The sequence below is a fragment of the Xyrauchen texanus genome, chromosome 29, assembly GCF_025860055.1.
Source record: "Xyrauchen texanus isolate HMW12.3.18 chromosome 29, RBS_HiC_50CHRs, whole genome shotgun sequence".
NCBI lineage: Eukaryota > Metazoa > Chordata > Actinopteri > Cypriniformes > Catostomidae > Xyrauchen > Xyrauchen texanus.
In genome coordinates, this window is record NC_068304.1 from 33,014,827 (window position 1) to 33,027,643 (window position 12,817).

General features: G+C 34.7%; 1 protein-coding gene across 1 annotated transcript in view; it reads left to right on the forward strand.

Moving 5' to 3' along the window:
- Positions 1-2,109: 2,109 nt before the first annotated feature.
- LOC127622652 (CXADR-like membrane protein) overlaps positions 2,110-12,817 on the forward strand; it is a 128,790-nt gene continuing 118,082 nt past the window's right edge. The window contains exon 1 of the mRNA XM_052096672.1: positions 2,110-2,580. Within this exon, the coding sequence (XP_051952632.1) occupies positions 2,553-2,580 (28 nt within the window). The 5' untranslated portion in view covers positions 2,110-2,552. The remainder of the gene's footprint in view (positions 2,581-12,817) is intronic.

Here is a 12,817-nt window from a genome sequence, read left to right on the forward strand (position 1 = left end):
TTTCCCTCCTTGTGGAGGGTGTCAATGATGGTTTTCTGCACAACTGTCAGGTCAGCAGTCTTCCCCATGATTGTGAATTCAACTGAACCAGACTGAGAGACCATTTAAAGGCTCAGGAACCCTTTGCAGGTGTTTAGCTGATTAGAGTGTGACACTTTGAGCCTACAATACTGAACCTTTTCACAAAATTCTAATTTTCTGAGATTCTGAATTTGGGGTTTTCATAAGCTGTAAGCCATAATCATCAAAATTATATCAAATAAAGGCTTGAAATATCTTAATTTGCTTGTAATGAGTCTATATAATATATTAGTTTCACCTTTTAAGTTGAATTACTGAAATTAATGAACTTTTGCACGATATTCTAATTTTTCGAGTTTCACCTGTGTATATATATATATATATATATATATATATATATATATATATATATATACATACATGTGAACATAACTCATGTTTAAAACGTGAGTAATTTTTTAAATGTGTGTAGCCCTAATAATAATTAAACTAATTGAAATTCAGTAATCTGATTTCAGGAATTTAAAATGTAATGTGTTAACCTACTTTTTGACTAAAAAGTAATTAGATTAAATTAAAATATTAGCCTACTTTGTAATTAGATTACACCCAGACCTGTCAATAGTATTTAGTTCATGTCACAGCCATGAGCCATAATGTATGTGTTTGATAGCCCAAAGCAGGTTGTATTAGGGGAAGCAACATTCTAAATCTAGAGAGCAATGTTTTGGACAAAATGTAGCCATATCACCCTTTAACTCAAGATCGGTTGCCCACTGAAGCTAAGCAGAGTCGAGTACGGCCAGTACATGGATGGGAGACCTCCAGGGCAAACTAAGTTTGATACTGGAAGAGGTGTTAGGGAGTCCAGCAGGGGTTGCTCACCGTGTGGTTTGTGTGTGTCCTAACGCTAATATAAGTTGAGATCTTATTTATCTAATGATGCTTCATATACCAATGTTTTTTTGACATATTAAATTCAGTCCAAACATTCTGTTCCATTATTTTTGGAACCTTCATGAATAATTTGAACATAATTAGCACATTTGAGTCTTTTGATATTTATAAATAGTATTAGAATTACATTATTATTTTTAAACTTACAAGCATGCTTCAGTTCAACAAAGAGTATCATTTCAGCAATATTTACCCAGGCATAACTGAAAAAAAAAGAACATATATTTTTGGCAAACAAAATGTGCATTTGAGCAGAACCAACATTTAATGTAGGCCTACACGCAATATATACCTACTGTATTATTTTATAACCTATTTTATATAAAATGTAGTCTGAATAGTTTATGGAAACACTGAGATATTCTAAATTTGTATTTATTATTTAACACGTTTAATATGTCTATTTATGTTAAACAATTTTGCTCATAGCTTACCTGTAAGGTATATAGCCTATAATGCTATATCATACATACATATGATATTAACATTATTCAGTAATTTTAGAACAATGCCTCATAAATTAAATAGGCCATTCACCTTCATAGGTGGCACATAGGCTACCTATCATTTTACATTAACTAAATGGCTCCAGCATACTGTACATATTTAAAATGGAAAAATATGACATTTAGTCAATTCCATCAGAATTGATGAAAATATATTAATAAATAAAGAATGTATTTTTGCACTTAACTCTTTTACTGAACACCATTATTAAATAATTCAATACTTTACACTCTTGTCGGATGGATCAAATTACAATAGCTTGCTTTTCAGTTAGTCTGACAGAGTTGACAAAATTATAGTAGCAAAAGTTGTTATTTATGAAGTGAAAAAAATCCAAATAAATGCATTTATTATTTAAAACTATAAAAAAAAAAAAAAATCAAAACTAAGATGTAGCTAAACCTGTTTTAAACCAGGCTATAGCTAAATATAGACTATGTGTATTATATGTGTTATACTGTATGTTTTATATACCGTATATTGTAACACTATTGTTAACTAATTTTACATTGTGGCTCGTATCCCGTGCCATCGGGACACATTTCAGCGCTGCGTACACACGCTCTTCTTCCAGACAGCGCGAGTGTACTTCAGACTCTAGAGACCTCCATCCTTCCGCATCCACACACAGCGCTCTGTACATTCTTCTGCATCTGCAACAGAGAGAGAGAGAGAGAGAGAGAGAGAGAGAGAGAGAGAGAGAGAGAGAGAGAGAGAGAGAGAGAGAGAGAGAGAGAGAGAGAACACCGCGCAACGGCAACCTGACACACGCGTCCTCCGTCACAACGAACGGAAACTTAGATTGTTGACGGTGAAACAGATGGAAAGGTCCTGGAGATGATGTCCCTGTCCTTGGTGATGGATTCGTCTTCCAACATATTCAGCTATGCTGTCCTTGTGCTCGTCTCCTTATAGATCCGATCCTAATTTCTTCTCAAGTACTTCTGCTCTACTACAGCTGTTTGTGATTGAACACTTGGATCCGTCTGATCAACAGCGAAGGAACCAGGGCGCATTGTTTCCATTCACATTATTTTAAAGGACTTCCAGATCATACAGGATCCGCGATGTCTGACACGTACATATTATTCATATGTAAGTAAAATGACTTTTCTATTCATTTTAGCGTGAGTCAAAATGACAGTATGTGGAGTATGACTTGATGTTTCATTTTTTTGGACATCTAACCACAAGTTCTACCTTCACGTGCCATATAAATTGTAACATGTGGATTGTATCAATTGTTCACTTTGCTTCATACTCGATAAGTTTTCAGCTTACAATACGAGCAGTCTTCCTTAATAACACATTTAAATCCAAGGGTGGCAGAACAGACAGAAGTAGAGTTTATAACAAAACCCCCACCCATCTGAGACTGTTTAGTAAATCAAATCCAGATGGTATTGGTTTGGGGGTTAAGATGAGCTACACCCTTTAAATGTTGTGAATTATTATGGACTGGTTTCATACCTTCTTTTTGTATCTGAGACCCCAGTGGTGGAGGGAAAGAGAGGTGTGCGCCCCTCTAAATAAGCATTTATGGACATATTATAGGTAGCATATTAATGTATGAATTTTGTATGTAAAGGATGATGTTTGCATCATCCAATATTCTATTGGGGAAAACAAATGGTTGCGTTTGGCAATTTAACTGTAACATCACACAATCAAACGTTCTTTCCAGAACGGAACAAAGAGAGGGCACGTCGCCCAATCCAGATCGCGTAATTTGTTGTGACATCGGATGGCAAAAATAGATCCTCATGTTAAACATCCAGAGATGAGCCGGTGGCGCGAGCCGCTCTGGTGTCCGGTGGGCACGGGGTCTCGCATGTCAGTATGTGCTGGAGTCAAACCTTGGGAGGACGCGTAAAAGCATGCATGCCCCCATCGGTCACATTCAGAGCCCTATTGTCCGACAGTCTGCTATGCACGCGTGCTTGTAACGGGACATTCGCACGCGCGTGGCTGTCCCATCGTTTATTATAATCACTGCGCCAAACTTTGTTCCCACATCCATCTTTTGTGTCCTCTGCGAGTATGTAGATGCATTAAGAAATCGATGTGTGTTTAGTGCAGTACCTGGGTATTGTGAATCCCCCCCATCCGTAAGCTTACCAAGAGGACTCTTATTTGACCAGTCTGGTATATTAGTGTTTTCATTTCATAAGACCCCTATGAATTTAAAATCATTGGTCACACTTTACATTATTGCTTATCTTACAGTAGCTAATAACACAAGTAACTACTGAGTAATACACATGAATAATGTGTACTTAATATGTAAAATATGTATTGATTTTTTATGTATGTGCTAAATGTAATGCAGACACTGCAATATAAAGAGTGACCCATGCTTTTGCTTACAGTGGTGAAATTGTAACCCACACATGTATGGGATGCTGCTAGTTGACGTAAACTCATTAGCATGTGTAAATGTGCCCTTACAAATTCATAGGAATTGTTGTACATTGGTAGATAGAATGGACACTGGCATAGCCACAGGTGGGCCTGGGTGGGCTTGTGCCACCCATTGGCATTCAGGCCCATCCAATCATTGTCTTGTGCCTCTATTCCACAGACAGCCAACAGCTTGCTGGCCTCTTACCGCTAAAGTCAGAGGCTGTTGGGCTGGATAATGTCAACATCAAAGCTTTTAAAACAACAGCAGCTCAAAAAACATAACTAGATTGCTCTAATTTTAACTAAGCTATGTAACTGTAAATACCCTATGTTGCAATGAGACGTGCCTTCATTCGACGGGCATCCCATATCGTGCAGCGGCTCCAACCACTCAAATCAAATTAAAACATTTGTATCAAATTTCATACATGTTAATTGATTGCTATGAATTGCATTAATTAGATATATATAATATATTCAACAGAATATTTTGAAATATCTTCTAACCTGTTCATCAAAGCCAGATCAAGTTGACATAAGATGCTGAATTAAATAAATTTGGATGTTAAAATGTTATCAAAACTCCTAAACCTCTAAACTCCATCCACTTATTTGTTTTTAAGATAAAATATTGTTAATTACAAATAGCATATGTATTATGAAATTTGTTGCATCAAAAGCAGCTCGTGTCAGCAAAATTAAGATATTAAAATAAAGTATTTTGGATGATAAAATATGGTTTCTAAATTTAAACTCTTTTTTTTTTTTTCCAATATGACTTCAGTAAATTGTTATTTCCAAATTTCATATGCGTGAATTTATTGCTATGGATTATTTTTTTTTATTATTTAATAAAAACATTTTTGTCATAACTTAGTTCAGGTAAAAAATTATCTCTACCTTGGAAACTGATTCCTTTATGCTTTTTTCTCATACCTCGCCATCGCAGCAGCTCTGCCCCATTTTAATGAGAGTAGAGTTGTGATGCAGTGACTCAATCAGAGAAAAAAAGTTATTTTATGGACAGTAAACCATAGTGGAGACAGCAATATTTTTATCCATCATTTTCATCTGTCCAAATACACACCAGCAAAATGTGCTAGAAAAAATTACAAAGATTGGTCCATTCAATGGTTAAAATGTCCATTATGTTTAATTTGTTTTTTTTAAGTTAGGCTATATCCACCAATACCCATATAGCCTAATAATTAATATCCGTTCTAAGCCACAAGGCCACATAACAATCCATATGTTACACATGTAAGATAAGATACAAATAAAAATAAAATGTCGGAATGTACTCAAACTCGGAATAATGTTGATTGATTTTTTAATATTATTAAAGTGAACATCCTTTATTTGCTGAATGTCCTAAATATGCCAAACATTATAAATAAAAAAAATAAAAAGTTTACAGATCTCATGCAATTGTTATATTTTTCTTGGCCCACCTACTGAAAAGTTTCAACCTATGCTTCTAAGAATTAAGTAGAACCTTCAGATATCTTTGCATTTGCTTCAGGTGATATGTTAAGAAAAATTACAACTTTTGATTCACAGTAATGATATTTCCAATCATATTTGTCTATTTAAATTGGTTTTCAGTTATAGGTAGATTATGATTGTAAACAACTAAGCCTCAGTTAATCATGTTATCAATATAAGATCACCGGATATTAAAGGTCAGGCTTATTTGTTGTTGTTGTCGTTCTGTTATTTTTGTCTTTACCACAAGCCTAAATTATTCTCAGACATAACATTAGACCATTTCAACATGTTGTTTGGTTGTAAATGATTGTTTGCTTAGTCTTTGTGAGATGACTGTTGAGATCTCAGAAGGTACAACTGGCTTTTCTACAAAATTAGTTAAATTAAATAGCCTTGCATTGTCATTAAAAATATAGTGCTTTGAGGATGCAGTACTCTATGAATAGAAGCAAGATTTGAACTGGTATGTTTGTTGTGTAGAGTCCATCGAGCATCCTCAATGATGAATCAATAGTATGTAATGGAGTAATTTCCATTTAATTTCATGTGATGCTTTTGAAGATCTAACATTATTTAGGTTGAGCATTGCAGAGGATTACAATATATAGTTAACAGTCTTACCATAAAAATTAGCTGCTGTGAACTGCTATAAGAAAATGAGCTAACAATGGGCAAACAACCAAAGTCAGTCTGTGCAGAAATCACACCCATATGGATTATAAATCTCTTGTCTAACCCGTCACAGAGACAGATTTGAATGGAAAATGTTAAATGGGAATTCTGGGCAGTAATAACAGATTGTTATTTACTTGTCAGAATTGTAATGAAACCATAATAAAAAACTTGTGTCACATGATTACGCAGTTTACTCTCCCAATCCAGCGCAGGCTCCCACAAAGTCACTTTGACCAGTAGATATTTGGCTTTTCAATCAATCTACAGTGCCTGAATCCAATCTGGTAGGCCTACAGTTGAGGAGATCCATTGCAGGTTGCCATTAGTTACAGAAACAGCAAATACTTGCCTTAAAGAAACACATTTTCTCCTTCTGTGCTATATTTAGCTGATAACCACTGGCTGAAAGAAGGGCACTGCAGACCCAGTGGTTACAATGTAAAACGTCATCTCAGTGTGTTTCATCCCTGAATCAAAGGAGGTGTGTGCAGGATGAATATGCATGCAAAACACTTCCAAACTTTTACACGCACGCACGCACGCACGCACGCACATACACACACACACACACAAACACACATCAACACAAACACACGTATTCAGTGCACACATGTTATTTATAACGCTTGTCATTTGTTTTTGTTTAAGGAAGAAAGCGGATAAAAATAAATCGGTTTTATACCAACATTGGCATTTTAATACATTTTCCTTGTAAACTGTATGGCTTATGTTATACACTACATTTTAAGAGGATTATGTTTTCCAATAAATATTTATGAGAAACCGTTTTGAAATTGATATTTGCAGAATGATTTTAATGGGCTTAATTTTTATCTAGACATTTGGAGTTTTATTTGTTTTGTTTACTGAAGCTCATATGTTTGGTTAGGGAAAATATGTAACAACCCTTTTCCAGAATTGGTGTGTGTGTCTGGTTCCATAGTGACATGAACATTCCTGAGGTTTTACATCAAGTCAGTATGCAGATCAATTATATACAGTATGTACTGTGTATGGCTTGCAAAAACATTATTTAGAGTCTACACTATATTTTCTTCTCATCTAATCCAAGAACTATCCATTAATCTTTGAGAAGATGATTGTCTTTGACATTGGATGATACGACTGGCCTCTAAATTATGGACTCTTAGTCTGTAGATGGTGCAGTGTTGTGCATGTATCCTGTTGCATCCATCTGACATTGTCTCAGTTTAAACTCTGCACTGAAATGTAATATTTGTCCTGTGCTGTCACCCCACAGTTACAGTGCAGATAAACAGCTTGAAGTGTTTTCCAGATGTGTCATTCTGCTCACTGGCCTTGAGAAACATGTGGTGCTGTTTCTTTTTGTAAATATGCCTTGACTAAATCTGTGGAGTTTTTTTTTTGTTGTTTTGGCTTGAAATGTTTTAACAGTAATGTGTATAATTTTTTTAGACATTAAAAGAAAGGCAGAGACATATATAATAATACATATTAAAATAGAATAAGCCATTGCAGGTTGATTTAAAAGTAAACACTGTGGTGGTATCTAAACACTGCTCTGCTTGTTTGAATATGCCAACCAGCCTGACATAGCAACACTGGCTCAACCAATGATTTGAGTTTGTGGTGGTACTATCTGTTTGACAGATTGAAAGTGTTTGGAAAATCTGTTTGAAAACAGCCAGAATGCAAGAGGTTGATTTTTTTTTTTTTTCTCCAATAAATCTTTTTGTTTGGACCTTTAGAATCGTTTAATGTTCAAACTTTTAGAATAGTTTACTGTTTGTGCTTTTAGAATGTTTTAGGGTTTGCTTAAAAAAGAATCATGTTTCATTTTATGTTTGGGCTTTAATTGTTTGGGCTTTTAGAGTTTGTTAGCGTGCAGGCTTTTTACATTAAAAAATAACAAAATTCCATCAAATTGAACTGTGTAATTTTAAATTTAATTAAATAAATACAAATTATTATTGTTATTATTTTCATTAAGAATAATAATAATAATAATTACATTGAATAATAATAATTTTAATTTTATTAATTTTATTAAAAATTACTTAATTCAATGGATTATATAATATATAATCTTATTATTATTATTTTTTAATAAAAAAATGGTTTTATTTAATTATGTTTAATGTTTGGGCTTTTAGAATATTTCAGTGTTTAGGCTTCAGTTTTCTTTTTTTTTTTATTACTTATTAAAAGAAATCCCTAAATATGAAGAACATTTTGCACAAAAAGAACAGTGAACAAGGATAACATCCACTCCTTGACTAAAAAAAAAAAAAAAAAAAGTCAAAGGAAGCCACAATAAACACCACATTTGAGTCATTCTCCAGCCTATAAATCTCAGACTCTTTTGACTCCCTTGGCTAAATTACTCCCAGATTACTTTGGAGCCAGCTCAGTAGGAACTGCCTATTTTCCTTTACTGCTAACCTTTGACAGATATTTATGAATGGTCTAGGCTGACAATAATTCAATCCAGATGCATCTTGGCGTAGCAAAGACCAGCTTGCTTACATAAGTTATTGGTCATACGAGGCCCCCACCTTTCACTAAGCCCTCATATGCAGGTTTATGAATTGACTCCCATGATTTAGCTAATCACCAACTCAGAGACTCTTTGCGAGAGAAAGAATAGTATTATTTGCTACGGTAAATAACTATGAAAGTAAATGGTGCATGGGCAATTACTTTTTTCTTTATTCCTGGAAGTACTTTGCTTGTACTGAATGTAAACAGTTTGATGAGGGTCCTCATTGAGGAACTGAGATTAGCAAGATGATAAACAATAAAACCACAAGAATTACCAATTGAACCCACAAACGAATTGTGAGGGACAAGGTTAATAAACAGATGTTCTACTTTTGAACATAGTATTTCAGTGCAAAACTCTACATCATATTCACTAATCAATCAGAATCCAGTTTAATCAGCCATTAAAAATATGCAGAAAAAGCACTGCACATTATTTAAATTAAATCATTACCCATTCTTTTTTATCATAAACACATCTGTATAGGTTCTTAATAGATTGTGGCTCATTTATAAACTTCACAATTAATGATGTGCTATTACTACCTGCAGAAAAAGGTGGTTAATGGAATTTGATTAAATACGTGTTTGTGTACATTTTGTAGCAATCATGGCAGCAATAATTATATAAATGATTACCAAATGATGAAGAAGAACGATATAATGAGGCACATAATCAGACACAGTGTTCACAAGCACATTTTTAGCATTTTAAAGAGCTGATTCTGGATTTCATTGGTGAAGTGATGTTATATAGTCCCAGAATGCCTAATCGTAGGACTCTGTTGCATCCTCCACAACTGGGCACAAAGAGCTGGCTTGCAAGTTCAGTGAACTGGGTGCTAAAACAATGCAGAAAGAGTCTCCAAATACTGTAAATGATGCTATTGGTGAGTGCAATACCATCTTAGAGAAATCTCTCCTGTGTGTCTAAAATGTTATTATCTTTTTTCATTTTACTCAGCCTTACGGTGATACAAAACACAACTGTCAAACTGATTGTTTACAGTAGATTCACTTTCTTAAAACATCCCAAAAGACCAAATGAGAATAGTGTTTCAGCTTTTGCATCATTTTGTTTGGAGGGATTTCATCATGGGTGTATACTTGAATTTGTTCAATGTGAGCCTGGGGCTTTGCTGATGTCCTCTCAAGAAAGGAAGCAGAAACCATGCAGGCATGGATGAGGCTGGCATGCTTGTCTATTTTGAGCTCAAGCAGGGTTTGATCTATACTTTACTGAGAGGGAAGCAGGTATATTTCTGTTTTCAATGAGAAGCAGTGATCTGTCTATTCAGAGAGACACATAAATAAATATATAATCCGGTTGCCTAAAAAGATAACATAAAATCTGCTGTAGGAAAAAAAACTGTTTTATCAAATTTTGAATAGTTCATAATGATCATGGATATAAAAGGAAAGAATACACAGGAGATAACCTGATCTACTTTGAGAGATACAGCTTTGTTGATGATCCACCAAGGCTGTTTTGTTGGAGCTTAGAGCATGGGGACAGAGAGATGTAGATGGGTTTGTCTGATAATTGAAGCTAGAGACAGCTGTAATAGCAAGTGTTCTTTGTTGTTGTACCATGATAACTAGTGTTGATTCATTCACTCATTAACACTAGAAAAGAGTAGTTTGACAATTTATCAATATATTTTCAGCCATTAAAACTATAGTTCACCCAAAAATGAAAGTTATGTTATCTTGTACTCTCCCTCAGTTCTTTCAAACCTGTATGACTTTTTATTCGTCTGTGGAACTGGAAATAAAATATTTCATAGAATGTCCAGGCTGCTTCTTTGTCAAGCTCCAAAAAAAATAAATAAATATAAATAAGATAAAGTATCATAAAACTAATCCGCAACACTAGTGTGTAATACTCCACTTCTTTATTCTTGTTCATTGTTAGTTCATGTTAGTACACAACGCATTAACTAATATTAACACATACAACTTTTAATGGTAAAAACGTAGGCTACTAATATATGTTGAAATGACTGTTTATCAAGATTAGGCTAATAGGTAAAATTTTTTAATACAATTTGGTTCATGTAAACTAGTTAACCAATGTTACTGAATGTAACCTTATTGTAAAGAGTCATCAAATTGTTTCAACTTGGTCTCATAGAATAAACTTTACTTAAAAAAAAAATGTGCAAACTGAATTTGACTACAATTTCATCACAGTTACATGGTGAAATTAACTCTAGAGGCACTACAACAACTTTGCATTTTATGAACTTTCGCATAAATCACGACTACAACAGTTGATTTTGAAAAAACAATACATATTAACGCTTGTCTTACAGACCCAACAACATATACACACGTATTCCAGTGCGATTAGCTTCTGTGGTAGGTCACCTCAGTACTTTGGTCTCTGAAATGCACGGTTCGAGACCAGTCGAACACGCAAGCTGACACGTGAGACGAGAGTGTCATAGAAGCGACATAAGATGACTTTGTTGCTTCAGAAAATGTGCTTATCGTTTTGAATTTTGTTTTCGGAAACTATCGTTTAAGTTTAAGCGTTGGTCAAGCATAAGGATGTCTGTTTTGTGTCTACTGCTCATTTAATTTTAGATCCCTATTGATTAGGTTTATGTTAAAGTTTTAGGTTAGGGTGGTACATTTAACTTATTAAAACTTCCATATAATCCTAAACTAAGCTGGAGTCAGAGTGTAGGGTCAACCATGATACGGCACCCCTGGAGAAGATAGGGTTAAGGGCCATGCTCAAAGGCCCAACAGTGGCATCTTGGAGGTGCCGGGGCTTGAACCACTGACCTTCTGGTCAGTAACCCTGAGCCTCAACCACTGAAAATATATCAGAAACTACAGCCAAACAAGTATTAAGGTATGAAATTCTGTTTTGCAAAAATGATGCCACATCAAGCAATGTTCATGAGACCAGGCTGATTTGTTTGCTGATCTTATTAACCAGTTTACTTGCCAAGTTTGGAATTTCTCTTTGTTGTATCTGTTGCTTACCACCTTAATTGTGCTTTTGTATTTATTGCCTGATATTGCACAAACCAGTGCAGTGGTGTCTATTTCGATAATACAATTTATTCCAAACTGGTGTTTTAGTCCAAACAAAGCTACTATAAGATAATTCTATTTCCTTTCAGATCTACATGTGCATGTAATTTGTATATCAAGAGATTCAGACACAATCTGAAAAGGCTTCTTGTGTTTTGATTGTTTAATGTTTTCATTGCTATTGCATAGAACACCTCAAATGCTGATATGTTATTACACAGGAAAGGATGTTACATCCTCAGGCAGGAAAGCATCTTCTGTCTCCCAGCAGGAATTCATTAGCTCAAGACCCGAGCTTTGTTTCCACCCGTTTGACAGGCAGCTGTAATTGAATTGAATTGATTATACTGTAGATAGATAAATATCATTCCCTCCACAGGCGCATGTCTCTCCACACAGAGATCGGCCTTTAGACTCTATTTGTTTTCTGTATCTTTTTCTCTCTGTTCTGGGATGAGCTCGAGCCAGAATGTGGAGGGGAAATGTTCCACGTCGCTCTGTTTAGACACCCGTTGTTTATTTTAATTTGAAACAGTCTATTAGCTCTGCTAGCAGGCCACCCCATTTGCTGTTTTGAACTGGCTTGCTCCATCGTCTCACTTCATTTCACTCTCTCTAGCCAAAATCACCCCCACCGTGCTTTCACTCGTCACGTTCCAGTCTGGACCAGACAGATCAAAGTCATGATTTGGTGAAATGAAGAATTTGTTGTTGACAAATGCATTGTTTTACCACTGAAAGGTAATTCATTAGTGCTGGAGAGCTGCATAAGCGAAATATGATTACATTGATTGTTTATCGAATTGACTGATGTGATGCAAGCTAGGGTTGAGGATTATATGATACTGCACATCAATGGCTGTTGTCTGACTCAAGTTGTTTATACTTTGAGAATGATGTGCACATAATGACTGTTGTATATTTGCTGTTCCCTTAATGGACCTTTTTGATCAAATAAAGGAGTGAATGAGTGAAACCCACATTAATGTTACATTGGAATCTGAGTTTCACTTATATTTCATACATGTTGAGATTTAATGATAATTAAATTACACCATCCAAATGATGCAAACAACTTTCATTAGTCTCATCTGGATTAAATAAAATAAAAATAAATTGTATATAATTAGATTTGATAAATTATAGACCTTTCTAAATGAATTTGCAATCAAAAAGGTATTTTTCTCAGCAAAGT